At 38.3% G+C, this 17,404-nt stretch overlaps 2 protein-coding genes across 2 annotated transcripts; one reads left to right on the top strand and one right to left on the bottom strand.

Annotated features, from left to right (window-relative positions):
* Positions 1–1,404: 1,404 nt before the first annotated feature.
* ubl4a (ubiquitin like 4A) lies at positions 1,405–3,894 on the bottom strand. The gene is made up of 4 exons (XM_008336774.3): positions 3,711–3,894; positions 2,791–2,896; positions 2,466–2,674; positions 1,405–2,069 (listed from the first exon to the last, which is right to left on the bottom strand). The coding sequence occupies exons 1-4, from the start codon at positions 3,756–3,758 to the stop codon at positions 1,962–1,964; spliced, it is 471 nt and encodes a 156-aa protein (XP_008334996.1). The 5' UTR covers positions 3,759–3,894; the 3' UTR covers positions 1,405–1,961.
* A 2,979-nt stretch (positions 3,895–6,873) lies between these two features.
* On the top strand, positions 6,874–17,218 carry prkg1l (protein kinase cGMP-dependent 1, like). The gene is made up of 20 exons (XM_008336826.3): positions 6,874–7,358; positions 8,126–8,324; positions 8,407–8,521; positions 8,714–8,880; positions 9,310–9,423; positions 12,679–12,784; positions 12,985–13,048; positions 13,308–13,385; positions 13,515–13,609; positions 13,714–13,782; positions 14,509–14,586; positions 14,671–14,767; positions 14,872–15,011; positions 15,231–15,320; positions 15,588–15,729; positions 15,820–15,983; positions 16,071–16,193; positions 16,443–16,505; positions 16,599–16,665; positions 16,885–17,218. Exons 2-20 carry the CDS (start codon positions 8,129–8,131, stop codon positions 16,966–16,968), a joined length of 2,052 nt encoding a protein of 683 aa, XP_008335048.2. The 5' UTR covers positions 6,874–7,358; positions 8,126–8,128; the 3' UTR covers positions 16,969–17,218.
* The last annotated feature ends 186 nt before the right edge of the window (positions 17,219–17,404 follow it).

Below are 17,404 nucleotides of genomic sequence, written 5' to 3'. Positions count from 1 at the left end.
TAAAGCACATTTGGACAAGCCAGCTTCAGTTTGGAATAAGGTGCTGTGGACTGATGGAACTAAAATTGAGTTATTTGGACATAACAAGGGGCGGTATGCATGGTGGAAGAAGAACACAGCATTCCAAGACAAACACCTGCTACCCACAGTTAAATTTGGTGGTGGTTCCATCATGCTGTGGGGCTGTGGGGCCAGTGCAGGTACTGGCAATCTTGTTAAAGTTAAAGGTCGCATGGATTCCAGTCAGTATCAGCAAACTCTTGCTAACAATGTTCAAGAATCAGTGACAAAGTTGAAGTTGCGCCGGGGCTGGATACTTCAACAAGACAACGACCCTAAACACCGCTCAAATTCTACCAAACCATTCATGCAGAGGAACAAGTACAACGTTCTGGAATAGCCATCTCAGTCCCCAGACCTGAATATCATTGAAAATCTGTAGTCTGTTTTAAAGTGGGCTGTCCATGCTCGGAAACCATCAAACCTGACTGAACTGGAGATGTTTTGTAAAGAAGAATGGTCAAAAATACCTTCAACCAGAATCCAGACCCTCATTGGAAGCTATAGGAAGCGTTTAGAGGCTGTTATTTCTCCAAAAGGAGGATCTACGAAAATATTGATGTAATTTTTCTGTTGGGGTGCCCACATTTATGCACCTGCCTACTTTTGTTTAAGTAATTATTGCAAACTTTCTGTAAATCCTATAAACTTAATTTCACTTCTTAAATATCACTGTGTTTGTTTGCTATATGATATATTTAATTGAAATTGCTGTTCTGAACAACACCTTCCAGTGGACTCACCACCCGCAGAAAGGTTTAGGGGGGTTGGTACGGTACAATGTGATTTGGGTGGTGACTGCTGCCCCCGCGACCCGGTAACGGATAAGTGGATGAAAATGGATGGATGGATGGGTTCTGAACAACCAATGATCCATAAAGGAAAATCTTGAAAATGATCAGGGGTGCCCAAACTTTTACTTTTACCACTGCACTTCTCTGCCACTCCTGACTTCCACAATTCCTCCCTTGGCACTTTGTAATATGCCTTTTCTTTCTCTATAAATACACAATGTAGCTCCTTCTGACCTTCTCTGTACTTCTCCATCAGCATCCTCAAGGCAAATATTGCATCTGTGGTACTCTTCCTAGGCATGAAACCGTACTGTAGTTCACAAATCTCCACTTTCTGCCTCAACCTGACTTCAATAGCCAGAAAGCCAAAAGCCCCAATAAGAACTGACCTGGTGAATTGAGCCATTACACAAATGTCTGTTAACATTGTGATGTTCCTCTTCTTAGGGCTAAGACTAAAGCGGGGCAATATTTTGTGGTAATTGACAATATTTTGGCAGCGATGTACCTGTATCTAGTCTGCAGTAAATATACAAAAATAGAACTTAAATCTGTCTTATTGTAATTTATGTGCATACAAATGTATTTACAAATCATACAATACAATCAGTGGGTGACATAATATATAGTGTAAAATGTATAAGTTACATGGATCAGTGTAAAACCCCCTTTCACATTCATCCAAAACAGGCATGAAAATAAAAAACAAAAACCCTCTTCTAAATGTTAGTATTCTGGGAGCTGTAGCACCAGAGATCACATGAAACAGACTGTATGAAAGGATTTCTTTGTATATAAACACTTGTATATAAACTGTGATCAGTTTTGGGTCATGACAAGGAACAGCTCACAGATTGACGTTGCTTTTCTGTTCAAGTCCTTTGGTCTTATTTAACTTTTTTTTTGTTGCGGACAAGAAATCCTGCCTACACAGTGGGCATTTTCACTTTTTACTCAGCCACTGATTAAGAGAACATCTGTGGCAATGTGGAAGAAAACTGATAACAGCACTTTGCACGCCATACACTTTTAACACTTGTATATATGTAGGTGTATGTTGGACAAGCCAATTTGGAAGAAACAATCATACATATACAGGAATAATTCTCAGTCCATGTATGAAGTGTCCACACCCTCGCTATCCGGGTGGAGGAGTCTTCCTGCTAAACGCTCGATGTCATCAAGACTAAGTTGCCGAAGTGAGCGCTCATAGTCCTTCAAAGAAAACAGAGGGGAAAAAAAGTTGTTGAAACTGTACTTACAGCCACTTTCACCATAATATACAGGAGATAATATGAAGGCCCATTATGAAGATTTTTTTTTATTTAGACAAAGTCATTAATTACATGAAAAAAATTCTAATTCCAAATTAATTTAGATCAAAGATGGATCATTGATTTTTAGATAACATGACAGAGAGAGGAAAGAGAGAGACAAAGAAAAAGAGAGAGAGACAAAGGGAGGGGTGTGGGGGGGGGGAGCAGCAACGGAGCCAATACTAAAAAGCTAACTCTAACAAAATCTATCAAATTATCTGGGATGCATATAGTAAAAAGAGGCACATATTCAGATTTGAACAGTTTATACTTTATATATAATGTTAGTGAATACCTTTATAAGCTGCTCATGAACCTTAGCTGCATCTGCTGGAGTAAAGTGTCTAGCAAGTATTGTTGACAAAATCTGCCAGACACCTCCCTGTGCAGTGCTGCTGCTGGGGCTGGTAGCCAAACCTGAGGTTCCACTTCCCCCTGCTGGACGGATCACCAGATTTAACTTGGACTCTGGCCCAATGGAGTAATCACTTAGGCTGTGCTCATCTAGGGAAGACAATATATAATGCAAACATCAAAAATTAAGATAAACATTATTAAGTAATGAATAAGTCATATTTTATTTAAGTATAAATAATTAAAACCTTTAATGGCACACCTACCTGCAAGAGCTTTTCCCTTAAAGAGCAACCGCTGTTGGTTTGCTGGGATGTTTAGACGTTCAGACACAAGCTCCTTTACTCTGGCAACCTTTTCATCTTCAGTCACCTACAAAAAACAGCAACCGTATAAAGATAATTGTAAGAAGAAAAAACAAAACATACATACACAAGAGACAACAAACATATTTAAGACACCTATTTTCTCTATACATACCTTAAATATATATACACAAATATTATACATATATTAGGAGTACTGATTTCAACACAGGCTTGTGAACTACCCCATTAATCGCCACATCCGTATAGTATATTCTCAGTATATTTGTGATCTATTATATATTATATTTTTGAATGCTCTTCTTAACAAGCTGCTGTAGTTTTAGTTGACTCTATGTATTGTTTTCTTTCAACGTTGTGTTTTTCAGTTCAGCAGTGTTTTGCGCAAATAGTTGTTCATAATTGATAGCCTGGTTTAAAGTACGTGACTGAATATATTTGGTATAGGGTTGAACCACTCCTTGCTATTGTACACAGAAGACTTTAGGCATGATGGCGTTAGTAACATACACCACAACTACTCTTTATTTTACACTCAAATCTAGTTAGTTAGTTAGTGAATCTAGTTAGTTTAAATTTTTCTTTTCTTCAAGTCATCTTTGATGCTAAGGCTAGCCGGCTAGTCGCAGTATTATCAAATCGCAAAAATGACTACATATCGACGCCTTTGGAAGAAAACACTACCTCTATTGATAATATATCTGTTGATGATAATAACAGAAACAAATGTTACAAAAGCAGCAAATATTAATCAGCTATACTCTTAGCATCGTTGGCTAAACATGTTAGCACCAAAGCTAAATCCACGACCCTTAAACAGTAGCGCCTGAAGCTAACATGTAGCATTTGGCTTCTCATACCTGTACATTACACTCCTTCCCCTGGAGCGGTTTGACCGTTATGATCATTTCTATAAAGTACACTAAAATAGGACAAATAAAATCCAAGGAATTGAATGTAAACGCTACGTCAATATAGCCAGGTATGTATTGAGATTAGTGATGTGTCGTTCGCGAGTGACTCGTTCAAAATGAACGAATCCTTCATATGACTCGTGACTCCCGAATCATATAAGAGATTCTTGACTTGTGACCCCCGAGTCATATGAAAGATTTGTTCATATTGAACTCACGAATCACTCACAAATCACACTCTGCGAACTAATCACTCACTGCGAATTGATCTTTCACTGCGAACTAATCTTTCACTGCGAACTAATCTTTCATTGCAAACGAATCTTTCACTGTGAACTAATGTTTCACTATGAACGAATCACTCTCTGTGACCTAATCTTTCGCCGTAAACTAATCTTTCGTTATAAACGAATCACTCCCTGTGAACTAATGTTTCGCTGTGAACTAGTCTTTCACCACGAACAAATCACTCTATGTGAACTAGTGATGTGTCGTTCGCGAGTGATTCGTTCAATATGAACTAATCTTTCACATGACTCGTGACTCCCGAGTCATGTGAAAGATTCATGACTCATGAAAGATTTGTTCATATTGAACTCAGGAATCACTCTTTTTGTTTGTTTGTTTGTTTGCTTGCTTTGGTGATGGACAGATTGACAGATGAGGTTAGACAGCAGTCCCCATGGACTATAATGTTTGCAGATGACATTGTGATCTGTAGTGAGAGTAGACAGCAGCTGGAAGAGAACCTAGAGAGGTGTAGGTTTGCACTAGAAAGAAGAGCAATGAAGGTCAGTCGTAGCAAGACAGAGCAGAACAGTAATTGAACAGAAATTGACATACAGCCATGGTGTATGGTTTAGAGACACTAGCAATAGGCAGAAGACGGGAGGCGGAGCTGGAGGTGGCAGAGTTAAAGATGCTAAGATTCTCTTTAGGAGTGACAGGAATGGGCAGGATCAGGAATGAGGTCATTAGAGGGACAACACAGACAGGGAGGTTTGGAGAAAAAGCTAGAGAATCCAGATTGAGATGGTTTGGACATGTGCAGAGGAGGGACTGTGGATACATTGGTAGAAGAATGTTAGAGAGACAAAGAGGAAGGCCGAAGAGGAGATATATGGATGCAGTGAGGGAGGACATGCAGATAGTTGGAGTCAGAGTAGAAGATGCAGAGAACAGGGCAATATGGAAATCAATGATTCGCTGTGGCAACCCCTGAAAAAAGGTACAAAGCTGAAAAAAAAGAACTTGCGAATCACTTTCTGCGAACTAATCACTCTCTGCGAACTAATCTTTCACTGCTAACTAATCACTCATTGCAAACGAATCACTCACTGCGAACTAATCTTTCACTACGAACGGATTACTCTCTGTAAATTAATCTTTCACTGCGAACTAATCTTTCACTATGAACTAATTACTCTGCAAACAAATCTTTTACTGTGAACTAATCACTCACTGCGAACTAATCACTCTCTGCGAACTTATCTTTCACTACGAACGAATTACTCTCTGCAAATTAATCTTTCAATGTGAACTAATATTTTACTACAAACTAATCTTTTACTGTGAACTAATCTTTCATTGCAAACGTGTCATTGACTCGTGACTCCCGAGTCATATGAAAGATTTGTTCATATTGAACTCACGAATAACTCACTGCGAACTAATCTTTCACTGTGAACTAATCTTTTGCTGTGAACTAATATTTCACTACGAACTAATTACTCTGCAAACTAATCTTTCATTGCAAACGAATCACTCTCTGTAAGTTAATCTTTCACTGTGAATGCAATGAAAGATTAGTTCACAGTGTGAACTAAACTTTCGCTGTGAATTAATCTTTCGCTGTGAACAAATAGCTATGAACGAATCACTCTGTGAACTAATCTTTCGCTTCGTCCTCGCAGATTCGTTTCATTTGTCACGTGACAGAGAGTTCGGATCTTTTGCTCTCATTCATCTTGGTTTTACGTGGTTTTAATTGCTTATGCCATTTTGTGTACTTTGTAGACTTCGTCAGCGGAAGCAAACCATGTTGCATGAATGAGAGCAAAAGAGACAAGGGCTCTCTGTCGCGTGACAAATGAAACGAATCTGCGAGAACGAAGCGAAAGATTAGTTCACAGAGTGATTCGTTCATAGTGAAAGATTAGTTCACAGCGAAAGATTAGTTCACAGAGAGTGATTCGTTTGCAATGAAAGATTAGTTCACAGTAAAAGATTAGTTCAGAGTAAAAGATTAGTTCGCAGAGTGTAATTAGTTCGCAGTGAGTGATTTGTGAGTGATTCGTGAGTTCAATATGAACAAATCCTTCATGAATGGATATTGTGTATTGGCTGGCCAACATGGGTTATTCTATTTCTAGATAATTATTAATATTATTAAGTCCAAAAACACAAACTAAGGGACTACGTGTAAAAAAAAGCATAGTCACATTTCAAGCTGAATGGCTTTTATAAAAAAATATTTTAAGAATTTATACTGCTTTGAAAACTTAAAAACACGGCATAAGCATGGCACTATCCCCACACACTGCTCACCTTGGTGATGGGTTAAAAGGAGGGGCTCAATTCCGTTGTATCCCCGTGTTACAATGACAATAAAGACTATATATATGTAACAGAGGTTAATAGTTATGTAGTTATAATTCCACAAAATTGTTTTATTTGTTCTATCTGACGGAAGTTGGGTTGATCCTCCCTGGGCGGAAACTTGACGTATATATTTTTTATATAAAAAGTCAGTCAAACCCAACCTCTCCCTCTTTCTTCGGACTTTGTGGGAGAGGGGCTCGGGTGGTGTCCTGGAGGAAAATTAATTTTGTTCTATGTGAATTCCGTCAGCAGCACGACGGCTTTCATTAAACACAACGCAGAGGCTACACTGGTTACACACACACACACACACAGAGTATATATAATAGATTTAAACTTAAGACAATAAATAATAATCATTACATTCCCGTATCAAAACTCAATATTATCATTAGCATTATTTCAGTCAAATTAAGTCAGGTAACATATTCTTATTGTAATGTATAATGTAATGGCAATAGTAGTAATAATATTACACTGAGTACGGTATTTCTTTGTATACCACAGTTTCTAAAAGCTTTGCATTTACAAGCATGTAGATTTAATAAAATACGAATTTCTCTGAAAAGTAGGTCAAAGAAGGAGCCACAGTTTGTTGTATGACGACGTCACACAGCCATGAACTCTTTCACATGCTGTACAAGCACAAGGCTGTAAAATGAGTAATTTTCAAAAAGTTTGTCAGAGAGCCACCTAAACTCCCCAGAGTTCCTTTGAAATCCTCCGAAGACTCTCTGACCCAGTTGGGATCAGATCAGACTCATAGCCTGAATGTGTTTCTCATTTCTCATTACACCCTCTTCTCTGGGTCACATGACTGCTGTGCTTGCTCTCAGTCTGCACTCTGAGCATCCTTCACTGGAGCAGAGATAGAACTGAAAGATCTGCACCTGACTGTTGGGTCTGCTCTCTGATCCTCCAAGCAGCAACAGAACCTCTGGAGGACAAGTCTTCACGGAGACTTCACAACCACTTCACGCTCCCTTGTATGTGGTAAGTCCTCTTTCTGATACAAGACAATGTTATTGTTTTTTGTTTTTTGCACAGCTTTCTAATAGTTCTTAAACACAGGTGTGTGATATGTCAGATATAGTATTATGATTGTAGACGTAAACCTACCTTGAACATGAACAACTAAGTGTGTGATCTCTGTTTAATTAATGTGTTATATATTCAAAGATACTATTAGATTTACAGCAATAAGTAAAAAAAAATCAAAGTACAACTCGTTCTATTTGTTTAGACATTTCTTTTCTGATTCATGACGCCAACTTCTCTTCTTAAGAACTTGCATACATTTCATGTAACAACAGTCAGAATTTCTCAATATATATATTTCTGTTTCAACAAACATAAGCGTGTATACCAAAAAATGACTAGTGACTCCAAAATGCAACTCTAGTTGCCATAGTATTTATTTCTGTCCTTGGTTTTTTCAAAACAATGTCAAATGTCCTTGATTTCCTTTTTACATGTGAAGAAGTGAAAGTACAGTACTTAGATAAAGGGACTATATATCTATCTATTTATCCATCTATGAATCATACTTACTCTGTTTGCATACTAATGAATGAATCCCTTTCTTATTGAATATCTCATATATTATTGATGACAATAATACAAATATAATCAGGGACAGTGATTCACATTAAATAGAGAAGCACAGTAAAACAGTAAAAAATGACTTGAAAATAATCAATGGGTCAGAGCGGATCATTATCTCCTGCGTGTTTTGTGTTTTTGTGGCTCCATATGTGCAGGTGATGGGTACTCTACGGGATCTCCAATTTGCCCTGCAACTCAAAATTGAGGAGCTTCGCCAGAGGGACACTCTAATAGATGAGCTGGAGCTGGAGCTGGATGCAAAGGATGAGTTGATACGTAGACTTCAGGATGAACTGGATCGCTACAGAGCCAATGTCTTCCTCCCAGGAGCCTCTATCAATGCAGGTAGTGCAGGTAAATATGGCTCTTCAACGTCAATTTTTAAGTATATGTGGTCAACACTGACCGTGAACCTGGGGTTTTTCTTTTTGCTCAGCTCAGTGTGAGAACAAGGAAAGAAGCCAGAAGAGGACGATCATTACAGAGCCCTGGAGTCTGGACCCATTGATCAACTCTGTGATTTCACAGAAAAGCTGTGAGAAAAGTGAAATGTAAGAGTGCAGGTGGTGTTCCTTTCAAGTTCAACCTGCTCCTACTGAAAACTCTGCCATCACTGACCCACACTTCTGAACACATTTCAAAATAAATAGACACTACACGTAGCGTAGATGCGAAGGCTCAGAGATCTACAGTAATAATGCCTTCAAATGTCACAACAGTTTCATCTACCTCCCATCCCTCAGGTCTCTGCGACGGATTCAGGCTGCGATTTTGAAGAATGACTTGTTGAAGAACCTTGACGAAGGTGAAATCCGGGCCATCATGGGCTGCATGTATCCCACCATCATCAATCAAGGCGGCTCTGTCATTGAGGAGGGGACCAGCGGGGACCAGGCTTTTGTGGTTGAAGGTGAATCATTTCCTTCGAACAGCTGCTAACATTAATCAAAGGTGAAGCAAATTGAACACTTGTGAGGATATCATTTTTATTTTGCTGAAGAATGCTAGATCAAATGTTTGATCATTGCAATTTTCTAACTGTTGTTTTGGGCTTTAGGATTTAATCACACTCTGGTTGTTATGCACAGTGATGTGACAAGTGCATTTGTGAGTAAGTGAAGACAAAGCACTTTTAGGAATAAGTAGTGACTTACTGTTTGTGTATATTTTGTGATAAAATGTCAAGTGATGTCATGGATGCTTGCATAATGTGTTCTGCGCAGTACATCTCAGGACAGTTCCTGACAGCTCCCTCCTCGACACAATAAATAAGAACAGCCACAGTTGTACGTGTCGAATGCTTGCTGTGTTTCCTCACTGACTGTGTGTTTGTCCACAGAAGGGAGGCTGGAGGTGACAAAAGAAGGCGTCAGGCTTCTCACAGTGGAGCCTGAGGACATGTTTGGAGAGTTGTCCCTTCTCTACAACTGCACCCACACCTACTCTGTCTCAGGTATAGGAATGAGTCAAACTTTACGGTTCCTTGCTAAATTTGTAAAAATGTGCATAGAAATACAAGGAAAGTGGTTTACACAGCACAAGAAAGCATGGCATATGAAATATTTATTATAAAAACAAAGAGACGAATGGAACATTTAACCACGTTAGTCCAAGTCAGAGTGGGAAACATTTGCATTTCTAAACATTTACTGACTTAAATATACGAATGGGTTTGATTTTAGTTGTTAGTCAGTTTTGGTGAGTAAAAACATAGAACTGTCTGTTCTATGTTTATATAAAGATAATAATGTGGTGCACAGGTCTGCACCAACTTTGGACATGTGTTTTGACCTTTTCTTTATTTATTATTTGATGTATTTTCTTTTGTACTAGACATCAAACAATGATGTAGCCTTCAGTTGAAATAGTGGTAGCAGTGACCTTCAACTTATTTGAGTTTGAGACCTCTAGTGTGGAAATACCTGTCTGTACAGCATAAATACAGAGATCAGCGAAAGCCTTAATATAATATCCAGAGAACAAGGTTAATTTGCATTATCAAAAGTCAATCAATCAAAGTTGTTTGTATGAATGTTAAACTCCAACTCCACTTTAGAGCAAACAACTTTAGAGCTTCACTGGTCTGTCCCAGTGAAGCAGTACTGAAGTTGACTGATTTAAAAACCATGTTCCTTCCTCGTGTTAACACTTCTTGCTTCATTCTGTTATGTTATGATCATTTCTCTCCATGAGATCTAATCAAGCTGTAGAATCTCATCTGTAGAATCTCATCTGTAGAATCTCATCAGAACCTGCCGTCTGCTCTTATATGAGCTTTACAACCTTAGCCCCTCCATTAGCATGTTTTTGACTGCACACATATTAAATGTCCTCAAATGGCTAACCCCCAGAGCAATATAAAAAAATACAAAAATGATGACCACTGCGATGAACAATATTTGGTTGCAGATTAGGAGGAATGCCTTCTGTCCTCAACTTCGAGGGGAGGATGGATAGATGGATGGTTGGTGTAGACATTAATGATAGAGGGATTAAAAGATTCACAGCTTTGCACTTTCCAAGTACATTTAATTGATACGAAAGTACTTATGCTTCACTCCTACTTCTATCAATTATATGATTAATGATTAATTATTTTTAGAGAGCCCCAGAAGCAGCATCTCCACTGCCGTGGTCTTCCTTGGCCATGTGACAATTTGTGATGGATTTTTTTTTTTGAAAGCTAAGAAAACACCACAGCTCAAAATGTCCTCCTTACAGCACCCTATTACATTCCAACCGAAGTTTGAAATACCTTTAAAAAAACTCACCAGGTACAATTTGCATTCGCATTCCCAATTCCTCACATATTTAAGTGATTTCCTCTGAAAGAGAAAGTGTGCTACCATTTCCTTTCAGTGTCTGATCACAGAGTCCCGTGGGGAAACATCCTCAAACATTTACACTTCCATCTGACCCGGTTTTATAAATAAAAAGGCTGTGGAAACAAAGATAGTTTGAATTGAAAGCTATGTTAATTGACCTTGTCTGGTCTCTAGACACTTATTCCCTAATTTTCCATTCTTTGTCTTGTGACCCAATCATCTAGGGGGGAAAATCTCTTTTCTCACAGTGCACTGAGTGTTTTCTCTGTAATCCTCTCTGTGTGGTATTGTTCAGGGAGGACTTTGTTTATCTCCACTCTGACCTGAAATTATGTTTTCTTCCATTGTTGTCATCTGAGAGCAGTGGAAAGGCCTTTGATCTGTGTGTGGCCTCTTCTATTTGGACAGTGATAAAGGTGCAGGTGAAAGCAAAGTATCTTCAAGGACACACTCGAGAAACTGTCAAAAAAAATCTTCATCTGAGACCAGAATTTTAATCTGCAAAAGCACCAACCATAAAATGTGTGTCATCTGGTGCTGGAGTAAAAAGCATTGGGGTACATTTTAAATAGGAGGAAGTGAGATATGGAGGCTGTGGCATATTATCAGATCTAATTAAACTGTCTGGAGGACATTTACTTCCCTCTGCAGGAAGCTTCAGAGAACCAATCAATGTGAGTCATAATTAATTTATAACAAGTCTTTCAAGATCTATTGTGAAGAATTGAGCTGACCGTGGCAACTAAACCAGACTTATTCCTTTTCTTTTTTTCAAAATTTCTTTCTGCTTGAACTTGTTTATATGTTAGCTGCTAAAATGTCACTCAGTGTTCATAAAGACTTGGATCTTTCCTATGTAGTTAGAGCACATGACTACAAAACAAGACTCAAGGCTAACATTGGCTTGTTAATGTGTACCTAATGACACACCATTAATTAACAGTTCCCATCACTGTTCCTCACAAAGAGCATCTAAAAACATCACACTGTCTCCAGACAGTGAAGATAAACAACCTGAAGCACAAAGCTACTCCAACGCTTAGTATGAATGGTGTTAGTTAGATTACACCATAGCAGAATTCCCAGGTATTTTATACAGAACTGATGTACATTTTTGAAAAGTTAAACTGTCCTAAAATATTTCATTTTGAATCTTTTTCCCACAGCCTGGGTACATCAAGAATACAGCAGACGGTTGTCAGAAGAAAACTATTTTCTCTAGGGTTTTCGAGGCCTTCTCTGAAGCATTTCTGACAGGTTTCCTTCTTGCCTGTAGTGTATATCATTAAAAACTTAAAATGCATTAAAAATTCGTCTTACGTTCTTCCCAGATGACATGATGTCTTTCAAATTTAGCTGTTCATTATTTCTGGAGATACTTTGATCCCACACTGAGAATTGTTGTGTTAACAGCAGATCTGTTGCAACAGGCTGCCGAACAGGAGGCACCAAGTATGTGGTTCCTCTGGTCCTTCTCTGTGTAAGGCTGATGTGTCAGCAGGTGTGATAACCGCTACTAATAGGGGAATCTTAGGCTCTATAGGAGCCTGAATGTCATCCCTGGGTGGGCTCGGACCAGTTTCCGTCTCAGTTTACAGACAAACGCTCTTTTAACTGATTGCGCCACAGAGACATAATATTTTTAAAGGAAAACTATTTTAAAGGAAATACACGTTTTTCCAGTCATTAAAGAGAGAAAGAGAGAAACAAAAATCTGTCCTATGACGCAGATGTGTTGATGTTTTTCCACTATCACATACTGCACGTGTCACCTAAGGCTGTGTCCTGTCTTTTGATTTGGCCTCCACCTGAGCTCCAGTGTCAATAACATTTTCTTTATCAACTCCTCTCTCTCTTCCTTATCTCTTCTTTGTCATCTGCAGCCCAAATGGACACCAAGCTCTGGATTATTGACTACAAGAGTTACTGGACCGTACTCATGCAGAGTGGTCTCAGCCGCCTTCATCGTTCGATGGAACTACTGAGCAGGTGAACGCCAGTCTAATATCTCCATTAGAGTTGCTCAGTATTCCACTGCTCTCCTCCTCCCAGAGCTGCATTGTTTGCAAACAATCACAATTTAAAAAACTAGGGATTTGATATCAACATTCATGTTTTCTGATATTCTTGGACGCGTAGAGGAAGTGATGGAGGATCTTATCTGTGTGTGTTTTCCCCTGTGCCCTCAGCGTTCCTTTCCTTCAATCATTGCCAGAGGATGTCATCATGAAAATGTCTGATCTCATGGAGGAGGTACAGATTACCTCCTAAAATTTGAAGCCTTGTATTGTGTAACTGTGCCTCATTCTTCAAACAGAGATGAACATCGCCTAGATTATGTGAGCAGACAGCAACCCAGAGTGTAAACACGATTGCTTATTCTTTATTTTACTCTTCCTCGTGTGTTGCATCACAGGCAGGTGCGGTGACAGCTTTAGAATTAATCCATCACTCTTACTAACCTCATGTTCTCAATTCTCCCTTTTCATCTTCTGTCATTTGCTTTTCGTAGACACACTACACTGAAGGAGCGCACATCGTTCAACAGGGAGCCACAGGAGACACTTTTTATATCATTAGCAAAGGCCAGGTATAGAGATTTATGCTTTTTATTTGCTATACAAAGATTAAAATGCTGTCATAAAACAATTTTTTTTTTGAAAACTTGTTTAACAAGGTCCCAGGAACTCAGAAATAAATCATGTCATTGTGTTTGTAGGTAAAAGTAACAGAGAGGAAGACAGGACAAGAGGAGGAGTCTGTCCTTTCCAAACTCTCAGAGGGACATTGGTTTGGAGAAAAGTTTCTGTGGGGGTGAGATGGACAACATGACGATGATGATGAGGAGGAGGAGGAGGAAATTATTATTTTTATAATCTCTTCAAATGAATAACACCACGTTTTATCTCTGCTGTTAGAGATGATGTTTGGACAGAGAATGTAGTTGCTGCGGCTGCTGCAGTTACATGTTTGGTAATAAACAGAGAGTAAGTGAATATTTATAATTTTTCAATTAATAAGAAAGAACACACTTTTGATTGCTTAACAAGTAAAAAGTTTACAATGTAGCAAAATAACTGTAAGTTAAAAGTAAAAAAAATCACCCAAAGTGCACAGTTATTAAAGGTGGCAGTTACAGTGTGTGTCATTCTGTACATGTAGAAATGTGTTAAAATTCTAAACTAATTAATCATTAGAAATTAGTTAATGTGATTAACACATTTTGACAGCCCTCATTTGTATGATGGTTGTTAGAAAAGTTAAATTACATTCCATTATGACGCACAATCTACAATCTACAATTTAATGAATACACTGTCACATTGACATTAGGTAATAAATATTTATTTTAATTTTTGTTTTACAAAGCTCCTGCATACTTAACGGCTTAAGGTTAAAAAGCATGGTGGAAGCAGTGGTAAGCACACTTGCCTTACAGCAAGAATACTACTGTCACCCACCCAATTACCCAGCACTAAAGGCTTTGAATTGATCAAATGGTAGAAAAAATGATTAATGGTATGAAAAAAAAGATTAAAATCACTTTTGGTTCTGACGATTAATTTAAAACAATTTATTCACTAGTGTAAAGCCTTACTACAGTTCCTTTACTTTTTTTCATAAGTAAACATGGTTGAAATGGAAATGGTCTTAAATAGGGTTTACAAACAAAATGACATTCTACGAGGTTGGGAATCCCTTCTGTGTTTCAGGACTTACAAAGATATAATCAATGGGATGGAGTTTAATTGCTGTGAAGAGAAGCTGCGAGGCCACGACTTCAGAGAGGAGTAAGAAGCATCATAACATTCATTTCCATAAGAAGTATATGTTATTTGCACAATATTGGATTATCCCTGTTTCCATGTGCACAGGTCAGACAAAGATGTTAGTGTCCTTTCAGCTTCATCCTTGAGTGATTTCAATGTCATCTCTCCTCTGGCAGAAACACAGTTTGGTCACGTAGACCTGGTAAGTGCTGATTTTCTTTCATGCTAGGCTGTGATCTTGGAGTAGCAGCCCACTCCAGAACCCATGTTTCTATAATGTCATCTATTGATTTTCACCTCTCACAGGTAAAACTGAAGAGCGACACAGAGCGAATTTTTGCCCTCAGGGTTCTTAAGAAGAAGATTATAATCAACAGCAGCCAACAGGAGCACGTCCTGAGGGAAGGCCGCATCCTGATGGAAGCTCATTGCCCATTCATAGTCAGGTACCTGCTGTTTGCCCAGCTGAGATGGTATGAAAACGTTTTACTTTCATTGGCAGTTCACCATTTATCAATAAAAAACCAAACATTTGTATATTATTTTATATTTTAGTTTGAACATTTATTTTTCTAAACTTATTTGATTATAATGAACCAATTTACCAGGTCATATTATTGAATGTGAAATGTACTTGGCAGTAACTCCGATTCTGATTCTTACAGGTTATACAAAGCCTTTAAAGACCCTGAGTGTCTTTACATTGTCACTGAGGCCTGTCTTGGTGGGAATTTGCACAATCTGCTAAAAGAAAAGTAAGTTCTTAAACCTCGGTTCAATATTCCAACAATTCTTTGTAATTCTATTGATTTAAACCATATTTATACTGAGTGGTCTTTTAATTAGGTACCTCTCAATGTTATTAAATTGGGCCACCCCATTATGCAACAAGAATACTATATCAACTTAAAATCACTTTCCATTTCCATTCTCCATTCTTTAGTTCAACATGAACTCAAATCAGAATCTTCATCTGCATTACTAGTGTGAAATGATGTTTAAATTAACAGCTTGTTTTTTAGAGGACATCTGGACGAATGCAGCACCAGATTCTACACTGCCTGTGTCGTAGAGGCCTTGACTTTTCTCCACTCCCACGGTGTCATCTATAGAGATGTCAAGCCTGAGAATGTCCTTCTGGATGAGCGTGGTTATGCCAAACTGGTGCTAGGCTACACACCTCCTTTCACTGTTTACACATTCTCTTTCCTTTGACAGACATTGAGTAATGGTAAATATTTTTGTCCTGTGTAGATCGGTTCCAGATGTATGAAGAAGGTAGAGATGGGTCGGAGAACCTGGACGTTCTGTGGTACACCAGGTTACATGTCACCTGAGATCATTCTAGGCAGAGGTCATGGTCCATCTTCAGACCTCTGGTCCCTGGGTGTCTTTGTGTTTGAACTGCTAAGTGGTGGGTAAGTCTACAGAAACTACTAAAGTCTCACTTCCTCCAATACAGATAAAGCAAAAGTGACATGATGTTGTGTTTTCTTGTTCTTCAGGCGTCCATTCAGCGGCTCTGACCCATTGAAGATTTTCACTGCGACCATCTGTGGAATTGATCAGATTGACTTTCCAAAACGAATCAGCCAGAGTGCTTCCAGTTTCATTAGGAAACTCTGCAGGTATAGTGGTAGAGAGTGTTGGATTATTATGTGACAGGCTACAGTGGTTTTGATTCAAACTCTCATTCATCCATCAATATTTTAAGCTATATATTACACTTCCTACCGACAGAGGGAAGGAATTGAAGGCTTGGTAGAGATTTATTGGACCTGACCTCTGCTGTGACACAACTCTTTGAATGACAGGAACTCATTATTACTTTATTTCTTTATTTATTTACGTGTGGTCCCTGGTTCTCTCCCACCAAGGAGCAATCCCTTATACAGACTGGGCACGCAGAGAAAAAAGGGCAAGAACATTCAGGGGCACAAGTAAGAAGATGGATTTACAGCACAGAGAGAAACCCTGTGGTGTATGGGGTATAAACTTGGTTTGATATGCTCTGATGCTCTGTTTCTTCACAGGTGGTTTGAAGGATTCGACTGGGATGGATTTCGAAGAAAAACATTGATCCCACTATTTATTCCCAAAGTAAGACACATTGAATGTGTCTTATAATATTCAGTTAGCAATGCTTTAGTAATAATGATACTTTACTTGGCATTTTTATGATTTATTTTAACATCTAAGAATGTATGTTTTCCATGATGAAGCTAATGTGTACCAAGTTCTTTGGTTTGTATATTTGCACATGGGAACTAATTGAAAATCGGTTGTCTGACCTTTTGTTGTTGCCACTCTGTATTTTAGGTGAACCCTTCTTCAGACACAGGCTCATGTGCTGATTACAGCGTGCAGTCAGTGGAGCTGTGCACAGACTGGGATGATTTCTGACACTATCAACTGTGAACTTCATCGCCTTCTACATTTAGTCCTCATGAATAATGCACTGCACACAGTCTCATTGCCATCAAGACGTAATTATATTTTCAGACAAGAGATATTTTCCAGAGCACGAGTTGCTGCAATGAGGCCACGGTTTGATCAATGACACGCCTGTGTTCGGCTAGGTTTTAAATGTTGAGTGTGTTTTCATGTGTAATCATGAGCTGTTGACTGATCTCACGGCTGCTACCAATAAACAAACAAGATACACAAAAGAAAGTTGTTTAGTTTTTATGCTACACTCTCACCATATGTTTGGCTAACTTCCAAATATATATGTACATACATACATATATATATATATATATATATATATATATATATATATATATATATATATATATATATATATATATATATATATATATATATATATATATATATA

This window comes from Cynoglossus semilaevis, chromosome Z (genome assembly GCF_000523025.1).
Source record: "Cynoglossus semilaevis isolate Cse_v1.0 chromosome Z, Cse_v1.0, whole genome shotgun sequence".
Classification (NCBI taxonomy): domain Eukaryota; kingdom Metazoa; phylum Chordata; class Actinopteri; order Pleuronectiformes; family Cynoglossidae; genus Cynoglossus; species Cynoglossus semilaevis.
Note: the sequence above shows the minus strand (reverse complement) of the source record. Positions and strands in the feature narration are given on the sequence as shown.

Bases quoted from the DNA above. Each gene is read 5' to 3' on its own strand.
- prkg1l (XM_008336826.3), top strand. From the start codon at position 8,129: ATGGGTACTCTACGGGATCTCCAATTTGCCCTGCAACTCAAAATTGAG. The intron at 13,610-13,713 runs GTGAGATGGACA...CTCTGCTGTTAG, and splicing joins GGAGAAAAGTTTCTGTGGGG to AGATGATGTTTGGACAGAGA. The intron at 16,194-16,442 runs GTATAGTGGTAG...TCTCCCACCAAG, and splicing joins TTCATTAGGAAACTCTGCAG to GAGCAATCCCTTATACAGAC.
- ubl4a (XM_008336774.3), bottom strand. From the start codon at position 3,758: ATGATCATAACGGTCAAACCGCTCCAGGGGAAGGAGTGTAATGTACAG. The intron at 2,897-3,710 runs GTATGAGAAGCC...TGTTTTTTGTAG, and splicing joins GGAAGGAGTGTAATGTACAG to GTGACTGAAGATGAAAAGGT. The intron at 2,070-2,465 runs GTATTCACTAAC...TTTTCTTTGAAG, and splicing joins TTCATGAGCAGCTTATAAAG to GACTATGAGCGCTCACTTCG.